This window comes from Hyla sarda, chromosome 6 (genome assembly GCF_029499605.1).
Source record: "Hyla sarda isolate aHylSar1 chromosome 6, aHylSar1.hap1, whole genome shotgun sequence".
NCBI classification, from domain to species: Eukaryota; Metazoa; Chordata; class Amphibia; order Anura; family Hylidae; genus Hyla; species Hyla sarda.
Window position 1 is genome coordinate 172,441,430 of NC_079194.1, and position 20,142 is coordinate 172,461,571.

A 20,142-nucleotide genomic window follows, 5' to 3' on the forward strand; every position below is an offset into this window, starting at 1 on the left:
TATATGTAATGTTGCTTCATTTTTTATCAGTTTTAGATTAGATGCACTGGAGCAATAAATGAAATTAGTTGGAATTATGAACATTCCCTTTAAGTTGGTTAAAGGATATCTGGCCTTTTTTTTTTGCATCATTGTCTGATTTTATAAAAGCAGCAAGATATCTCTTAAAGAAGCAGCAAAGAATTGATGGTGCTCTGCGCCTAGCGCCAACATTTATTGCTCAGTAGTGTTCTACGGCAGGATAATACGGCACATACTACATAGCTGTATATGATTATATTTCTTTTCCTCCAGAGAATAAGTAAAAATGACCTTCTTGCATAACATTTCAACATATGAAATCATTCCACAATGAAATTATTGCATTCTTTTCCTCATAAAGTGTGTACTAGAATAGTCAATGCTTTACTGTGAAGTCCTATGATAAGAAGACGTCTTACCAACCATAAGTGGCAGTGAGATACCCGCCCAGCTCGCACCTCCACAGAGACTGATTGAAGCTAAAATCAATATGGACTGTATTATCTGCAAACATCAACTGTTCCCTGAAGAAAATTGCTCCCTAGTGAAAACACACTTTTCTCCTTTTAAAAGGATCAGTTACATAAATGATCCCACTTGTTACTTGAGCCTGGACCTAGAAATCTATATCTGAACAAATGAAAAACCCGGGAAACCTTTACTCCAAGTGTGAAATTTCCAGATGAATGAGGCAAGCAGGAATTTAAACATGTACCGTCATAGTAAAACTTCACATCTTTTGGCAGCGGAACATATGGCGGCACAAACACGGGGCACTTATGTTCCAGAAATTTCCATTTTATACCGTCTTCATACTTTTCTTCCTCCCACCTGCAATGAATAATATGGGAAAAGTATTATTGCTTTTTCCAGACACCTGCTGGGACACATCTAAAAGACAAACTGCTGCTCACATAGATCTGGATGGTGCTAAAGCCTTCAGTCTGCAGACACATCCGCAGGATATTTTTACAACTCCCAAGCAAATCGTTGGCAGGGTTTGAAGTGGCTAGTGGCATGCTTTTTATTCCTGCAGACTGCATATACGTATTTTTATTTATTTTGTAAAACACCCAAATCCTACTTAAAGGCAAATTCATTTAGGAGTCACCCATTAACCATGGCATCACCCAAGGCTCTGGTACCCGTCATAAGAGGAATTTTACCTCACTTAATTTACCAGCAGCATGTGAGATCGTACACAGGAGTATAGACCTTGTTTTGACAGGCATTTATCTTTATCTGTAGAATTCTGAACTCATCTTTATAATGTATATGTCTCCACATTGGAAAAGAAAAATATATATTTGTGTGCGTCAGCTCTTCTGATATGTCTGTTTCAGTATATTCTTGTATTATACATAAAAAAAATACACCAGGATTTTATTGTAAGAACCTTTGACGGCTGGGTATCATCATTATCCATATCAATGAAACAGTCCTTTGATACCATCCAACCAGTGTCGACAGTTTAGGACTGGTAACTCCCAATTGTTAATTTATGCATACAATTACAGGAGAAATGGCAGTGTCTTACCGGGAAGTCCTGCGGGACATTGACTGAGTATGCCATATATATCTTATTTAATATGGACTATTATCATAGCAATTATGCCATTTAAACTGATTTGACTATGTACCAAGGCAAGGCTCAAAACTATCTAAGGGTTAACCTACACATACACCCACACACACACACAGCTTAAAACATATTAGGCCTACACTAGGCCTGCCTCTCTACTGAAAGTATGTTCAGTTTTAGTGCAGACTCTCTGCTGAGGGGAAGTCAGTGCAGCCTCTCCACGTGAGAGATGTGTAGTCTAGAAGAATCTGGAACAAGAAGCTACTGTTCAGAAGTCAGTCCAGGACAGTCCAAGACCTAAAATGACTCCAGGAGGAGAGAAGTAAAGAGAAGTTGAGCAAGGGCCCATAGCTTCATAAGAAGTCTTCAAGCCAAGGCTAGTGTAGTGTATCTTACAGATCACAAATTTTCAAACCTGCACACAGCTGTTGGAAATTTTAGTACTGATGAGACAGATAGCTATGTTTTCTGCCTCTGAGCTCTGCTGTGAGTGAAACCACCAGATGGAGCCAAGTAGTTAATAGCATGCATCCAAAACTTTTGATAAGGGTTTGAGTAAAGAAAGTACCAGCTCCATTAAAGGGGTACTCTGGTGGAAAACTTTTTTTTTTTTAATTAACTGGTGCCAGAAAGTTAAACAGATTTACAAATGACTCCTATTAAAAAATCTTAATTCTTCCAGTACTTATTAGCTGCTGAATACTACAGTGGAAATTCTTTTCTTTTTGAAACACAGAGCTGTCTGCTGACATCACAAGCACAGTGCTCTCTGCTGACATCTCTTTCCATTTTAGGAACTGTCCAGAGCAGCATATGTTTGCTATGTGGATTTTCTCCTATTCTCCTACAGCTCCTAAAATGGACAGAGATGTCAGCAGAGAGCACTGTGCTCATGATGTCAGCAGACAGCTCTGTGTTTCAAACGGAAAATAATTTCCACTGTAGTATTCAGCAGCTAATAAGTACAGGAAGGATTAAGATTTTATTTAATAGAATTTACAAATCTGTAACTTTCTGGCACCAGTTGATAAAAAAAAAAAAAAAAAAAAAAAAAGTTTTTCACTGGAGTACCCCTTTAACCCAAGGGGAAACACACACCTTGGGGGGGGGGGGGGGACAACTCCCAGCATGTAGGGTCTATAAGTGCATGCTGGGAGTTGTAGTTTTGCAACAGCTGGAGGCTCCGTTTTGGAAACTGTGGCGTACCAGACGTTTTTCATTTTTATTGGGGAGGGGGGCTGTGTAGGGGAATGTGTATATGTAGTGTTTTTTTACTTTTTATTTTATTTTGTGTTAGTGTAGTGTTTTTAGGGTACAGTCGCACGGGCGGGGGGTTCACAGTAGTTTCTCGCTGGCAGTTTGAGCTGCAGCAGAAAATTTGCCGCAGCTAAAACTTGCAGCCGGATACTTACTGTAATCCTCCGCCCATGTGAGTGTACCCTGTACATTCACATTGGGGGGGGGATATCCAGCTGTTGCAAAACTACAACTCCCAGCATGTACGGTCTATCAGTGCATGCTGGGAGTTGGAGTTTTGCAACCGCTGGAGGCACACTGGTTGTGAAACACCGAGTTTGGCAACAAACTCAGTGTTTTGCAACCAGTGTGCCTTCAGCTGTTGCAAAAGCTACAACCCCCAGCATGTACGGACAGCGGAAGGGCATGCTGGGTGTTGTAGTTATGCAACAGCGGGAGGCATACTACTTTGGCTGGTGATGCTGGGGATTGTAGTTATGCAACAGCTGGAGACACACTGGTTTGCTACTTAACTCTGTGTGCCTTCAGCTGTTGCAAAACTACAACTCTCAGCAGTCACCGACAGCCAACGGGCATGCTGGGAGTTGTAGTTATGCAACCAGCAGATGCACCACTACAACTCCCAGCATGCACTTTAGCTGTTTGTGCAAGCTGGGAGTTGTAGTTACACAACAGCTGAAGGTACACTTTTCCATAGAAAGAATGTGCCTCCAGCTGTTGCAAAACCATAAGTCCCAGGATGCCCATAAGGGAATGCTGGGAGTTGTGGTGGTCTGCCTCCTCCTGTTGCATAACTACAGCTCCCAGCATGCCCTTTTTGCATGCTGGGAGCTGTTGCTAAGCAACAGCAGGAGGCTGTCACTCACCTCCTGCTGCTGCTGATCGACGCTGCAGGTCAGTCCCTCGTTGTCGCCGCCGCCGTCGTCGTCGCTCCTGGGGCCCCGATCCCAACATTAACGCCGGGGATCGGGGTCCCCAGCACCCGGTGTGCACGTCCCGCACCCGCTCACGTCCTCCAGAAGAGGGGCGGAGCGGGTGCGGGAGTGACACCCGCAGCAGGCGCCCTGATTGGTCGGCCGGGAATCCGGCCGACGAATCAGGGCGATCGTGAGGTGGCACCAGTGCCACCTCACCCCTGCTGGCTATGGCTGTTCGGGGCCGTCTCTGACTGATTGACCCGGAATCGCCGCAGATCGCTGGACTGAATTGTCCAGCGATCTGCGGCCATCGCCGACATGGGGGGGGGGGCATAATGACCCCCCGGGGCGATATGCCGCGATGCCTGCTGAACGATTTCAGCAGGCATCGGGCACCGGCTCCCCTCCGGCTAGCGGCGGGGGGCCGGGAATGGATATGACGTACTCCTACGTCCTCGGTCCTTAAGGACTCGGAAACGGGGGCGTAGGAGTACGTCCATTGTCCTTAAGGGGTTAACCAGAGCAATAGGAGAAATGAAAGCTAATCTGTAATTGGATGCTATGGGCAACAAAGGGAATCTTTCTATAAGACAGGTTCACATGTTGCAGCTGAATGCCATTTTTTGATTGGCCACAATATAAACAAGATTGTAACATTATTATCAGACTGCTTTTACTCTTTGTTAGGGATGAGCGAATCGAATCTGACAAATGCGAATTTGTTAAAATTTTTAGGAAAAATTTGCCTAGTAACAAATGCGAATATTGCCACAAGTCGATCGCACGAATCACTTCATTAAACTCCATTTAGTGCAGTCCAGGCTCCAGGGCATCTAAAATGGTGGATCCACATGTGAGGACATCAGTCGCTGATGAGTAGCTTTCTTAACCTGCATAGTGAAGCAAATCATCAGCAGCAGGTAGACCTGGAGAACGACCTGAACCAGCAGGTGGTGGCATACCTTGATATGACCATTCCAACAAACCTTGAAGATCCGCTGGACTTCTGGGCAGCCAAACTTGATTTGTAGCCATAACTAGCAGAGTTTGCACTGGAAAAGCTGTCCTGCCCGGCCAGTAGTGTGCCATCAGAGCGGGTGTTTAGAGCGGCGGGGGCCATGGGAACCCCAAGGAGAACTCATCTGTCCACGCAAAATGTGGAGAGACTGACCTTTGTGAAGATGAATCGGGTATGGATCAGCCAGGATTTCCATCCACCAATGCCTGATGCATCAGAGTAGATTGACCATGGTGTCACACCAACACTTCACAAATATGGATAGTGCTAAACATATTTAAGGTGCTGCTCCCCAGTTACAGACATTCCTCCCCATCAGACCACAAGTAAGTATGGATAATATGCATTAGCTAAAACTTAACTTTTCTTAGGATAAAATATATGGACCCCAATTTATTTTTTATATCTAAGAAAAGGAAAGGTGTGCAAAAAACACCATGTGCCACCTACACCACCAAGTATTGATTTGATGGAAAGACTTCTAAAAGGTGGAAGGGAACAACGTATGGTAAATTCCCTATTAATTCCCTTCTTGGCAAATGTTACTTAAAAAAAAGGGCGGCCCCACAAAGGAACCTCTCCCTATTTCCACCTAAAAACCCTGGAAAATGACAGCGTTTCTAGGTGGAAATAGGGAGAGGTTCCTGTGTGGAGTAAAACTTGCCAAAAAGGGAATTAATAATGTTAGAGTTGGGCCTTACAGGGGAAGTTTTTACCCCCACATGTTACAATGCACCATACGTTGTTCTCTTCCACCTTTTAGAGGTCTTTGCATCACATCAATACTTGGTGGTGTAGGTGGCACATGGCGTTTTTTTGCACATCTTTCCTTTTGTTTGATAAAAAAAAAAAATGGGTCCATAAATTTTATCCTAAGCATATTAAAAGTTTTACATAATGCATATCCTCAATACTTGTGCACACTAACACTTTTGTAAAAGAGACTGTTTTCTTCTGCCTACCTGCCTCAGCTACTATTCTGATCCAGCCACCCATCTGATGCCACATATCTAATGCCAAGTTCTCCTTTCTTCACCCACCTTCGTCACTGGGTACTGGTATTGCCGCTGGGTCACTTTCAGGACTCCTGATTCTGCTGATGCCACCTCCAGGCTGTGTCATTGAGCCACTATATGGTCTCGTCAGGCTGTTGCCATCTCCACGTTGGGTCAGCCACTATATGGTCTACCCATGCTGCCGCTATCTCCACGCTGTGTCATTCAGGCACTATATGGTCTCCTCATGCTGCCGCCACCTCCACGCTGTGTTATTCAGCCTTTATATGGTCTCCTCATACTGATGCCACCTCCAGGCTCTGTCATTGTGCCACTCTGCGACAGTGATTCTAATAGCGACGCCTCTAATCTGCATGTCATACTGAATAACCGCATTTCACTAACCCAGCACACACCTTTTGTGTGTTACGGCAAGGCAAAGTGTTCTACACCCCTATTGAGGCTCTCTGTAGGCCAGAAATAGCTGTTTGTAACCCCTTAACGACCATGAGTGTAAACTTGCACTTGTGGCTGGCTCCTGTTAAGTGAAGCACACTCAGGAGTTGAGCGTGCTTCATACCCGGCATGTCTCGGTTGCTATCAGCAGCCAGGACCCGCGGCTATTACTGGACATCGCCGATCGGGCTGATGTCCAGTATTAACCCTTTAGACGCCACAATCAAAGTTGACCGCGGCGTCTAAAACAGGAGAAAAGTATTGCTGGTTTGCTCAGTGGGCTGTTCGGGACTGCCGCGTTGAAATTGCGGCATCCCGAACAGCTGAGAGGACAGCGGGAGGCTTCTTACCTTGCCTCCTGCCATCCAATCGTCACTCTGCTGCTCCATGCCTGAGATCCAGGCTGGAGCAGCAGAGCACCAATAACACTGATCAATGCAATGCTATGGCTTTGCATTGATCAGTGTCTGCAATCAAGGTATTGCATGTTATAGTCCCCTATGGGGGCTATAACATTGCAAAAAAAAAAAAAAAGGAAAAAGTTAATGTGATTTAACCCCTTCCCTAATAAAAGTTTGAATCACCCCCTTTTCCCATTAAAAAAAATAAATAAACATATGTGGTATCACCGCGTGCGTAAAATATGAAACTATGAAAATATGTTAATTAAACTGCACAGTTAATGGTGTAAATAGGTGCGAAATTGAAAGTCTTATGATTTTTAGGAGGTGATGAGGAAAAAACAAAAATGCAAAAACTGAAAAGCCCTGCACCCTTGAGGGGTTAAAAAAGATTTGCCGCAAATGAATTCGGACTGAACCAATTTTTTGGGGAAAATTCGGCCCAATCGAATTTTTAAAAAATGTGTTCATCTCTACTCATTGTGGTAAGTGCACACATTTACTAATTGCAGCCAACATCTGGAGTTTCTGCTTTAGGCAGAAGCAAGTTCAGGTGCTGGCCATAGTTATGAATAATTAGTTTATTATTGATACAATTTGACATAGAACTGACTTTTTGACAGCAATTTTGGCTGTGTGGGATCAATATTATGGGAAAAGGGGGTGATTTAAACTATTATGGAAGGGACATTTGTACTGCACTGATCCATCTCATCTCTGCTTTATTGGTAAAGTCTGCCACAGCAGCTTCGATAGACAAGGTAAGCTCCCCAGCTACCGGAATCCCATTACAATCTTTAACAGTACCATGTCGTACATTGACATCATGGTGCGTTAAGGGTGGTGGTAACTCCAGGTGCAAGCAAATGCACAATGTAGGAGCAGACTCTTACTGCCGCATGTAGGAGCCACCTAAGAATAGTCCGTATATTTTCTAAAGTACCTTCCAACCCAGTTCTTAGCACTGTCAGGTATCAAGCAAGGGACTTTATATGTAAAAAGGAAAATCTTAAAGATGGACATTAAAAAAATCTCTTAAAGTTTGAAACAGAGAATATAGGTGTGTCTCTGAAAAAGTAAAACTCAGTGAATTGGGCAAAAATAGATATACAAATATATTATAACCGAAATAAAAGGTTTAGTGCAAAACAGAACCACTGGTTTCAGCATAATAAATATGGAAGAATCCATTCACCAGAACCAAATCTGCTGAAGATTTTTATAAATCAAACATCGCACATCTGCTTGGTCCTACTAAAGATGATTTTGTCAGCGATTTCTATAAACAGAATCTCCACTGAGATTTAGCAGTGTGAACAGGCCCTTAGAAGAAAAGATGAAAAGAGTTTAACATGTGACTAAGGGCGCTTTCACACTATAAAAATGCACCCGTTATGAATGCCAGTTATAAAAAGAGGGGAAATCGGCAGTTATACAGCCGGTACAAAATCACTAACGTCTATTAGAAAAATCCATTATAGTCTAACAAAATTGATGTAAAAACAATGCATTTTTACCACGATTTGTGCAAGTGCGGTACATTAAAACAATTTTTGTCGCAATGTGTGAGCACAGCCTTAGAGCATCTGCACCAACAGCAATCAGCTGATATATTGGGACATAAGTAATCTATCTTTTCGATCTAAGACTTTATTTTTGCGGGGTGTATGAGTTGATGCCTCTGACATGAGAAATGCTTTTTTGCAAGTTTCATTCCACTTTAAAGAAAATCTGTTTGTGCAGCTTTCAGGGACTCATTACATGTACAGTATTACTTAAAAAATGTTATAATCAACTCATCAGTATAATTGGATTTTGTAAACAAATGCAATCAAGCTGCAAGTACAAATGTTCCTCTCATCCTCACTTTCCATTACAGTATTCGGCCCGTCTTGTCATGACTATCCAGTTCTGGCTGGAACGCTTATGCTTCCGTCTGGTGAATCGGGCTTTTGTCCCTATTAGAAAATCTATTTAAACGTAAAACATCCATTCCAATCTGTATGATGTCCATCTGATTCTCTTGTCAGATTTGATATTAGATCAGTAGGAAGAGATTCTTTTTATCTCTTGTTCTGCCACGGTATAAAACAGCTGAGATAATGCATTTTCTTTATAAACCAGAAACAATAGACAGATGCTTCAAAGCAATAATTGTAAAATTGTGCAGCCCCTGTCATAGGAACAAATCCTTTCTAGCGTTCTGACAAAATAACTCTTTCCAGATTAGCCAGATAATGTACATAGACAAGTATTTTCCTGTTGGAGTATGTTCACACAGTGTTTACGCTGCAGATTATATGAAAATCGATTAAAACACAGAATAGAATCTGCAGCAAATATACATGTGAATATACCCTTAGGTTATGATCACACATGCCGTATTTTGCTGCTTATTTGCTGCTTAGTATTTTCCTACCAATTGAAGTCAATGTGTAGCAAATTCAGCCGAGTATTTTGCAACATATTGACTTCAAATGGGTAGGAAAATGTGCAGCAGAAAATATGCAGCAAAATAGGGCAGGTGTGACTCTGCCCTCAGTGTATCCTGTGCAAAGCTCTAACAGTTTGTAAAGAGCTTGTCCATAGTTCCTGTTAGAGCATGAAGATGTGGTGGCCCAGTACAGGAGTTGCACCCCTGTACACTAGCTGTCCTGTCCGGCAGCCTCCATACAGTGACCCCTGGGTCCCCTTACACCTGTCCCCTTTTGTATTTATCTCTATGCCGATGTTATACAGTATAACATACATATAATGTGTTATAGCTTTAAGACCAGTTGTCATGTGATTGTAACCCAGTAAGGTATCAGTGACCATGTGACCTAAGGGTGACCTATTGGACCCCTCCTAGTCTCTCCCATATAAGCCCTGGGTGGAGCTAGCTCACTCTCTTATGCTCTTAGTCTTTGCTGATCTACAGTGAGGTCAAGTCCTAGGTGTGTGTCTGGAGTCCAGAGGAGGCCTAAAGTCAGTCAAGCAGCCACGGATTCACAAATCCACTACCCCCCCAGGTCCAAGTCAAAACCTGGTAAGCTACAAATGGGGTAGTCAGTCAAAGTCAACCTGTCTACCACGGCCTGCAAATTGTCCCAGTCCACCATAAGTGCCAGCAAGCCCTGTGGTCTCTGAAGTCACTGGTCACCTCCGTGGGCCTAGCCAAGCTGTATAGACTAATACATCTGTCTGACGACAAGTTATTAAACAACGGCAGCATTACGGAGGTCAGTCATTATTTGCCCCAGGATCCAGTAGTAAACCTTCGGGTGGTGTAGAGGATAAACCCCGCCCTGGCGTCATGAACACAAGGGGTTAATGTCATCTGCCCCTAGGGTAATTCCATCTGCCCCCATCACACCTCACCACAAAGACATTAGAGGAGAATCTGTTCAGGACTCCTCCATGAACACATGAGTGGAAAGCTCCCGCTCTGGTGATCTCAGCCTGTTCATACGTTAGCCACATAATAATAAATGAAACAGATATCTGACTAGATGCGGCTTCCCTCACTGAGAAGAGGCGATTGCTGGTGGGGTAAAGAAGCTGGCCATACAGTCAAACCGTTCTCTCCAAATCACCTTTTTACACACATGCCGGAGCGTACACGTACTGTGTTCGGGGAGAAACCTGCTGCCAGACAACTTTCCTGGCAGCTTATGTTCCCATAAACAAAAGGATTGGGTGTTTGAAATACAACATGCCCAATCCATCTGGCGACATCTGCCATCAGGGGATGGTTGGTAGGCCTTCATCCACAAGATAGTTGGCCAGTCCGGCTGAAATTAGCAGGATCGACTGACACACATCTAATGTGTATGGCCCGATTAACATTTAGCTACTCTCTAGGCAAAGATATTAAAGCATTGGATTTTACCATATATAATGCTTGACAACACATTTCATATGGTAAAATCTTCATCCTCACAATCCCCGGGGGATGGTTTTGGCCCCAGGGATGGTCAGTATATGAAATTTGTAAGTCTCCCCCCCAGGGGTCAAGTCCTAGAAAAAGAAAAGCATGGGAACTCTTCCACATAATGGTTGGTCCTACAGTACTCTTGGTAATGGGACAAGTGTCCTTGCTGTGGAAAAAGTGGAGGAACTCTGTTTCCACGTGTTCCTGCAGGATTTGAGCCCTTCTCCCCCCGCCGCCCCATAAGTAGTCCCCTGGAGGGGAATGGTGAGGATGAAGATTTTACCATACATAATGTGTTGCCGAGTGTTCTATATGGTAAAATCTAATTTTTGGTTCCGTTTAAAGACTTGTTTTCTATGATGTCTTAACATCTTTGGGGTCCTCTATTGCACTCTAGAGGGGGCTTGGTTTGGTCTCAGCATACCTGTGCAAATAAGCAGCTAAGTTCCCTCTATTGAAGAGTTTCCCAACCAGGGTGCCTTCAGCTGTTGCAAAACTACAACTCCCAGCATGCCCGGACAGCCAAAGGCTGGTTGGGAAACACAGCTCTAGTGTGAATGGATGAAGGGAACATAGGGCTTTGTAACAAAGATATAGGGCTCCAAATACTTTTTATGACAATCGTGCTAATAAGTAAGCACCTGTTTAGTTGGAAAACAATATTGCTCTCTATTAGGCTGTGTTCACACTGAGCATTTTTAGTGCCTTTTTCACTAATCATAACAGAAAACGCATGTTATGGTACATTCACATGTACTTCGTCCACTCCAGATTTCAGCTATTTATTCTATTTTTTTTAAATCTGCAGCATGAAATCCACAATGGATAAAGTACTTGTGTACATACTCTATAAACACGGCAGAAACACATAGTACGCACAGTATGAACACAGCCTTAGTTTGTTTTATCAGCTTTCCCCTGGATCAGATCAGCGAATGATTAACATAAGACGACACCATCATTCTTACTGCATTGGGCAGTCAGCAGGGAGCTCATCGTTGAAGGCATAAGGAGCAGGTAGGCAAATTATCAATAAAACATTTAATCAGGGGAACAAATCCCTTTAGAAGCCCCATCAAGACATTCCTGAGCTGCAGTCACTGAGATGTTCTCAGCTGCTGAGATAAAAGCAGTTTGTGCCAGACAAATCTCCGGAACCTGGACATGTATGCCACTCACTTGCCAGGTAATGCCAGTTCAATTTTCAATGCTGGAAACCTGGCAGCTGCTTGTGTATCAGACACTATACTTGGGGAATCATCTGATTATAATGGTTAAAGGGGAAGCACCCTGGGAGGAAATTTAACAATTGCTGTGATTTTCCTGCTTCGTTTTACAAGGCCAAAGTGCACAAAAGAATATTTTACAGTGTGCATAACAAAACTGCAAGCTCAAAAGAGTAAAAGGACGATCTATTAGCTGTGTATTTCCTTTATAAAACTGAATGCTTACAGGAGCCTAAATTTAAAGGGGTACTCCGGTGGAAAACATTTGTTTTTAAATCACCTGGTGTCAGAAAGTTAAACCGATTTGTAAATTACTTCTATTAAGAAATCTTAATCCTTCCAATACTTATCAGCTGCTGTATACAGGGGAAGTTCTTTTCTTTTTGAATTTCTTTTCTGTCTGACCACAGTGCTCTCTGCTGACACCTCTGTCCATGTGAGGAACTGTCCAAAGCAGGAGAGGTTTGCTATGGGGAATTGTTCCTGCTGTGGACAGTTCCTGACATGGACAGAGGTGTCAGCATAGAGGACTGTGGACAGAAAAGAGATTCAAAAAGAAATTAACTTCCTCTGTATTATACAGCAGCTGGTAAGTACTGGAAGGATTTAGTTTTTTTTTTTTTTAATAGGAGCAAATCTGTTTAACTTTCTGGCACCAGTTGCTAATATAATAAAAATATTATATACCGTATTTATCGGGGTATACCACGCACCGGCCTATAACACGCACCCTCATTTTACCAAGGATATTTGGGTAAAAAAAGTTTTTTACCCAAATATCCATGATAAAATGAGGGTGAGTGTGTGCGCGTGTATACCCCGATACACCCCCAGGAAAGGCAGGGGGAGAGAGGCAGTCGCTGCCCGCTTCTCTCCCCCTGCCTTTCCTGGGGTCTAGAGCGCTGCTTTCGGCCCTTTTCCCCCCTGGTTATCGGCGCCGCTGCCCGTTCTGTCCCCCTGACTATCGGTGCCGGCGCCGATAGCCAGGGGGAGAGAAGCGGCGCCGACAGCCAGGGGGAGAGAAGGGGCAGCGGCACCCATTGCCAGCGCCGCTGCCCCGTTGCCTCCCCCCATCCCCGGTGGCATAATTACCTGAGTCGGGTCCGCGCTGCTCCAGGCCTCCGTCGTGCGTCCCCAGCGTCGTTGCTATGCACGGCGCGGCGCTCTGACGTCATGCGCCGCGCCGTTCAGCGCATAGCAATGACGCTGGGGACGCACGACGGAGGCCTGGAGCAGCGAGGACCCGACTCAGGTAATTATGCCACCGGGGATGGGGGGAGGCAATGGGGCAGCGGCGCCGGCAATGGGTGCCGCTGCCCCTTCTCTCCCCCTGGCTGTCGGCGCCGCTTCTCTCTCCCTGGCTATCGGCGCCGGCACCGATAGTCAAGGGGACAGAACGGGCAGCGGCGCCGATAACCAGGGGGTGAAAAGGGCCGACAGCAGCGCTCTAGACCCCAGGAAAGGCAGGGGGAGAGAAGCAGGCAGCGACGGCCTCTCTCCCCCTGCCTTTCCTGGGGGTGTATCGGCGTATAACACGCACATAGACTTTAGGCTAAAAATTTTAGCCTAAAAAGTGCGTGTTATACGCCGATAAATACGGTATATAAAAATAATAATAAAAAAAATGTTTTCCACCGGAATACCCCCTTAAGGGAATTTACCAAGGGCGGTGTTTTCCTTAAAGGAAATCTGTCATCAGTGTCACCTTAACTAAGCCGACAGTACAGACAGGTAGTGCAGGTGACACTGATGACGAGTTCTTACCATTCCGTGTTGTCGTTTTCTGGCAATCCTCTTCGGTACCTTCAGCTCCAAGCCCTACTTGGAGCATAAGCGGAGCTTAGTGACATCACCACTGCTGTTCTCTGCTGGGTCCCACTGCTAGCAAATAGCAGTGATGTCATTAAGCTCCACCCATGCTCAAAATCAGGCCTGGAGCTGAAGATACCAAAGGTAATTACAGGGGAACGACAGCATGAAAATGGGACAAGGTACCGTAAGTACAGTTGTCATCAGTGACACTGATGACAGATTTCCTTTAAATGAGAGAATTGCATAGGGTTTCTAATATAATAATTTTAGTGGAGCTTGGATTTACCTTCCCTTCTTAAATACTAAAGTTGAGTTTGCACAATAGCAAAACTATAGGCAGGGCAGAGCTTGCAGTCATCACTCTGTTCAAGAGCCTGAAATGGCCCAAAAGGTCCCTTAGATCCATACAAGAAGGACCAGTACTATAAATGAAATGATAGTTGGGGTAAAGAAATAAATTAATTACTTGGCCAAAGAACATTATAGAGTACCTGTAATGATTTTGTAAAATTTTATCCTCCCAGTTCACTGCCCCATCATGATAAACCACCCCCTGCCTTATTATTTTTATAATTTTTTTAGTTTTATACCTTGATATTGCTCTGTATTTTCTGCTCAGTCTCAGATTCACAGACTGGGAAGTGGGCGTTACCCAACAGGCTGTGACATCATCTGAAACCATACAGGGGAAAACTTCCTCCCTCATTCCGCTACACACAGCCCAGAGCGGTTTAGTGTGAGATGAGCTATGATTGGCTAAGGCTGCAGACCCACCCTCAGCACTCCAGACTGCATTTCCTGATTTTGGACTTCTGCCAGGCCAGCAGTAGTCCAAAGTCTGTGCAAGAGATGGGGCAGCTTTTTTTTTTTTTTAAACACAAATAAAACAGAAAACTTCATTTTTTTAAACAAAGTACATTAGAAATATTTTTTCAAGCTATCGCACATTTATAGCACTGGTTGACATGTCCCCTCCATGCATCTTAATGGGAGAGCCAGAGATACACAGGTACAGTGCTTTGGTTCTCCCATAGAGATGCATGGAGGGGTGCCTGCCCATCCCTGCTCCGTGCATAAGGAGAGCTGGATCGCTGTGCAAAAGATCGTGGGGGATCCCTGCAGTCAGACCCCCTGTGATCAGACACTGCAATATCCTAAACTGGAGAGTCCCTTTAAAGGAGTACTGAAGTGCAGGAAAACTTATCCTCTATCCAAAGGATAGGAGATATGTGTCTGATCACTGGTGGCTGAATGCTGGGACCCCTGCAATCTCCTGCACAGCACCCTGGCTTTGCCCAGGAGACATGCCCCCTCCATGTATCTCTATGGGAGATACAAAAACTGGAGGTACACAAATGCTGTATCTCCGGCTTTCCCATAGTGATGCACGGAGGGTGTGTCGGCCACAGCTTTGTGCGATGGTCGACACGCCCCATTCCTGTGGAGAGTTGTGGTGCCATGCAGGAGATTGCGGGGGATAGGGCATACATTTTCCTGCACCACAGTACTCCTTTAAAGCAGATCTGTAAACAGGAAAACAGGAGTGAAAACAAGCACATGGCTAGATAGGGCTGGTCATCAGGATTCTGACCAAATCTTTTAATTGTTATACTTAATTGCTATATGGCAAAAGCCAAGTAAATGCAACCCATGTCTAGTGGCTGTCAGTCTAACGGGGTAGGTGGATGTAAGCAGGTCATTGGGCCTTAATAAAGAGGATATGGGTTGTACTTTGACAAAAGGTGTTTATTGTTGCACTGGATAACGAAGATTTATTTAATGAAAAAAAAAACGTATGTACCATCTTCTTTGCACCCATGTTTTTCTGCTGACTGGTCTGCTTTAAGTAATTGCTCTCGATTTGCAAACTTTGTTTAATAAAGTCCAACATGTACCCCACATCTATCATATTTCAGCTATAACATGTACCCCACATCTATCATATTTCAGCTATAACATGTACCCCACATCTATCATATTTCAGCTATAACATGTACCCCACATCTATCATATTTCAGCTATAACATGTACCCCACATCTATCATATTTCAGCTATAACATGTACCCCACATCTATCATATTTCAGCTATAACATGTACCCCACATCTATCATATTTCAGCTATAACATGTACCCCACATCTATCATATTTCAGCTATAACATGTACCCCACATCTATCATATTTCAGCTATAACATGTACCCCACATCTATCATATTTCAGCTATAACATGTACCCCACATCTATCATATTTCAGCTATAACATGTACCCCACATCTATCATATTTCAGCTATCAGACAGATGCCTTCTAATATTAAAAAGTAACCTTAGGCTCCCTTCGGGCACTAGAGCCTGGATGAGCTTATAGTGTGTGATCTTTGAAAGTAGTTGGCTCTGCTAGCAAGAAGGAAACACTATTACGGCCAAATAAGTCTTAAACAAGTCAAGACTCAGATTGTGAAACGATACAATATATATATATATATATATATATATATATATATATATATATATATATATATATATATATATATAACAAGAGGTAAAGGATTGTGTGATCTTTACCATCTCCAGCGTGCCTGCTCCTCCTCTTCCTTCTTCTTCACCTTAAGAGCAATGGCAGCTTCCTTTTCTTCTTTGGTTTTCTTTGGCTTTTTCTCATCCTCACCCTTCACTTCTTTCTTCATCTTCTGTTTAAAATTAAAAATAAGATTGAAAAGAATAAGGGGTATAAAGAAACTGTAGACTTTACAGGCTTACCAGTTATCAGGTCAATCTCAAGCCTCAATAAAGGGGGGGCCTCAAATTCTTTATAAAAGTAGAAACAAAAAACCCACAGGTCGCCTTATCTATGAAAACTGGAAAATTAAAGGTGACTGGTTAAAGTGAGGGATCTCAGGATCTCAGCTACTGTACAGCCTCTGGAGACCGCAGGCATCAATCTCTAATCACAAGGTAACAGCAACTTCACGATCTGGAAGGAAGACTGACAGCCCAGGAACACAAGAGGCAAAGACGCGATAAGCAATTACATGTGCTGACTGTGTGGGGCTGATGAGGGAAAATATTTACTTATTTCCTAAATTGCAACAAGATCATTTTATTTATATAGCGCCAACAGATTTCACAGCGCTTTACAATAATGGGGTAAAAATAAAGACAAGTATCAGACATAATATTACACACTAATTATTCAAACTGGACGAGTGAGGAAATGGAGTGGAGACAGGAGGCAAAAGGGATATGTTAATACAATGGTCCAGGCATACTATATAGATAATAAGTAGAGGTGCACCGAAATGGAAATTTCAGAACCGAAACGAAACCGAAATAAAAAAAAATGTCCGGCCGAAACCGATACCGAAAATGACTTCTCCCCGTCTTCTGGTAAAATGCAGTGCTCCGCTCATTAGATTAGATTAGATTCCCCCACATTAGATTGCCAGCTCCCCCACATTCGGTCGGGAGTTCCCCCACAATAGTAGGCAGCTCCCCCACAATAGTAGGCAGCTCCCCCACAATAGTAGGCAGCTCCCCCAAAATAGTAGGCAGCTCCCCCACAACAGTAGGCAGGTTCCCAAATTAGGTCAGCATTTCCCCCACAATAGTAGGCAGGTTCCCCATAATAGTAGGCAGCTCCCACACAATATTAGACAGCTCCCCCCACATTAGGTCAGCAGTTCCCCCACAATAGTAGGCAGGTTCCTCACATTAGGTCAGCAGTTCCCACACAATATTAGGCAGCTCCCCCCAACAATATTAGGCAGCTCCCCCCAACAATATTAGGCAGCTCCCCCCACATTTGTAGGCAGCTCCCCCCACATTTGTAGGCAGCTCCGCCCCCCCCCCCACAATATCAGGCAGCTCCCCCCCACAATATCAGGCAGCTCCCCCCCACAATATCAGGCAGCTCCCCCCCACAATATTAGGCAGCTCCCCCCCACAATATCAGGCAGCTCCCCCCCACAATATCAGGCAGCTCCCCCCAACAATATCAGGCAGCTTCCCCCAACAATATCAGGCAGCTTCCCCCCCCCCCCCCACAATATCAGGCAGCTTCCCCCCCCCCCACAATATCAGGCAGCTTCCCCCCCCACAATATCAGGCAGCTCCCCCCCCACAATATTAGGCAGCTCGCCCCCCCCCCCACAATATTAGGCAGCTCCCCCCCCCCCCACAATATTAGGCAGCTCCCCCCCCCCCCCCACACACACACACACACACACACACATTTGTAGGCAGCTCCCCCCCACATTAGGTCAGCAGTTCCCCCACCCCACAGACATACAGCTTCCAGCCATATACAGTGTATGGCTGGAGGCTGTATGTCTGTACTGCTGCCCCCACAGTGATCCGGTCACCGCTCCTCTGGCCCGGGGTCACATCTACTGCTATCGCCTATGGACCATAGCAGTAGGTGCCGGGACCGGCGGAGCGGTGACCGGAACACTGAACAAGATGACGTGGTCACTTACCAGGCCCCGGCCGGCGTGCGTTCTCCTGCGACGATCCTGCGGTCCTCCTGCGTCTCTATGTTTGTACGCACGGGACGTCAGTGACGTCCCGTGCGTACGACCATAGAGGCGGAGAAGCGAGGGACCGAAGGAGGATCGCAGGAGGACACCAGGGAATGGTGAGTGACCGCCGGACATCCTTATGTCCCGAAAAGATTTTTCGGGACACAGGGATGTCCGGGATAGGATTAGGAATACTTCTTTTTATGTGCCCGGGCCGGCTCCCGTGTGTGGCTGCAGGCGGGGGCCGACCAGAGCATATAAAACCTAATACTGTATACTAAAAACCAGGGGGCCTCCAGCTGTTGTGAAACTACAACTCCCAGCATGCCCGGACCGGCAAAGTCTGTCTGGGCATGCTGGGAGTTGTAGTTTCACAACAGCTGGAGGCCCCCTGGTTTTTAGTATACAGTATTAGGTTTTATATGCTCTGGTCGGCCCCCGCCTGCAGCCACACACAGGAGCCGGCCCGGGCACATAAAAAGAAGTATTCCTAATCCTATCCCGGAGAGCACAACACCCCCCCCCCCCCCCCCCCCCCCAGATGTTGCGGCCGGCCCCCCCTGCACCGCCCACGAGTGCCTCTGCCACTGGCAGTGTTTGTAACTTGTGCTGTGGGCGGGCAGGGGAGGTGGGTCATTATCGGCAGATTTTTAGTTGTTTCGGCATTTTGCCGAAATAGCTATTTTCGGCCGATATGTATCGGCCGCCGATATATCGGTGCATCCCTAATAATAAGGGTTACATACAGGAGAGTGAACCAGTCGCTTGCCAATCGCTAAAGGTCTAACTGCATAGAGAATAGGGGAAGACTCAAATATGAAGCTTTGAAGACCCAGATGTCTGAAAAGGGGCGAAGTGGAATTAGTGGAGGCCAATTAGGGAATGTTAGACGCCTGCTTGAAGAGATGTGTTTTTGTTGTGGTTGAGTCTGAGGGATCGAGGTATAGCATTCCAGAGAACTGGTGCAGCACGAGTGAAGTGAGACTGGAACGAGAGGTTCGAATTATAGAAGTTTTTAGTGTGAGATCATTGGCAGAGCGGAAATAACATGTTGGACGGTAGACAGATGAGGGAGGAGATGTAGGAAGGTGCAGCATTGTGGAGAGCTTTGTGTGTGAGACTGAGGATTTTATACAGTATATTATGAGAATTTTTCCAGTTTCAATAGTGAGAAACGAGCAGATTCTAGAAATATTTTTGAGGTGTAGGTGACAAGAACGTGAAAGGGACTGGATATAGGGAGTGAAAGAGATCAGATAAGAACAAGATCACCCAAAACTAGTATGGTACATTACTAAAATCTCAGACAAAATAATATTGTGTAATTTTTACATGGCTGCTAGAGCAATTTTGCATTAGAAATGTCATCACACACACACACAAGGGCAGCATATTCAGGCTCTGATATTCATATTCTCGGATACTGTGTGAAGGCTGTATCAATGATTTTGTGCATGAATACTGTTCCAGCTTACAGAAAATATAAGGTCAAAAAAGGTCATTTGTTTTAATTAATGTAGTAGGATGTGTGGTGTCCAAGTATGATGATGCGGCCCGTAGTGTCCCCAGGCCTTACAGTTTACCATGTTGTACATAGGTTTTGTATATATAATGTACTGTTGCTTTTATGTTTTGATCACATTATTGTTACCCAGGAGGCTCCAGAGACCAGGTGACCCCCCCCCAAGTGACCTATGGGCTCCTTGCACACACACACCCTATATAAACAGGGGAGGGGCTGCAATCTCTTTCCTGCTGAGGTCCAGTGCAGTCAAGTTGTTCCAGTGTCTGTGTCCAGAGCATTGGAGGCCTCAAGCCTAAAGTCCTGCAGCCACAAGTCTCATCAGTAAAGCTGGGTTCCCATTACGTCTTCCCCAATACGGGAGTGCATACAGCAGGGGAGAGCTAAAAACTTGCGCTCCCGCATGCCTTTCTATGCGCTGCCTGTATGTAATTCATTTCAATGAGCCGATCGCAGTGAAATGTTCGATCCGGTCGGCTCATTTTTGCCCCGCATGCACTTTTAC

The 20,142-nt window shown here is 44.8% G+C and overlaps 1 protein-coding gene across 4 annotated transcripts in view; it reads right to left on the reverse strand.

Annotated features, from left to right (window-relative positions):
- LOC130276433 (DNA topoisomerase I, mitochondrial-like) overlaps window positions 1-20,142 on the reverse strand; it is a 224,744-nt gene that overhangs the window by 66,566 nt on the left and 138,036 nt on the right. For 3 of the 4 annotated variants that reach the window (XM_056525812.1, XM_056525814.1, XM_056525811.1), the window contains exons 7-8: window positions 16,164-16,288; window positions 737-852 (exon numbers count right to left, since the gene is read on the reverse strand). In XM_056525812.1, coding sequence (XP_056381787.1) covers window positions 737-852; window positions 16,164-16,288 — 241 coding nt within the window. The remainder of the gene's footprint in view (window positions 1-736; window positions 853-16,163; window positions 16,289-20,142) is intronic. The other variant, XM_056525815.1, reaches the window with a different exon arrangement.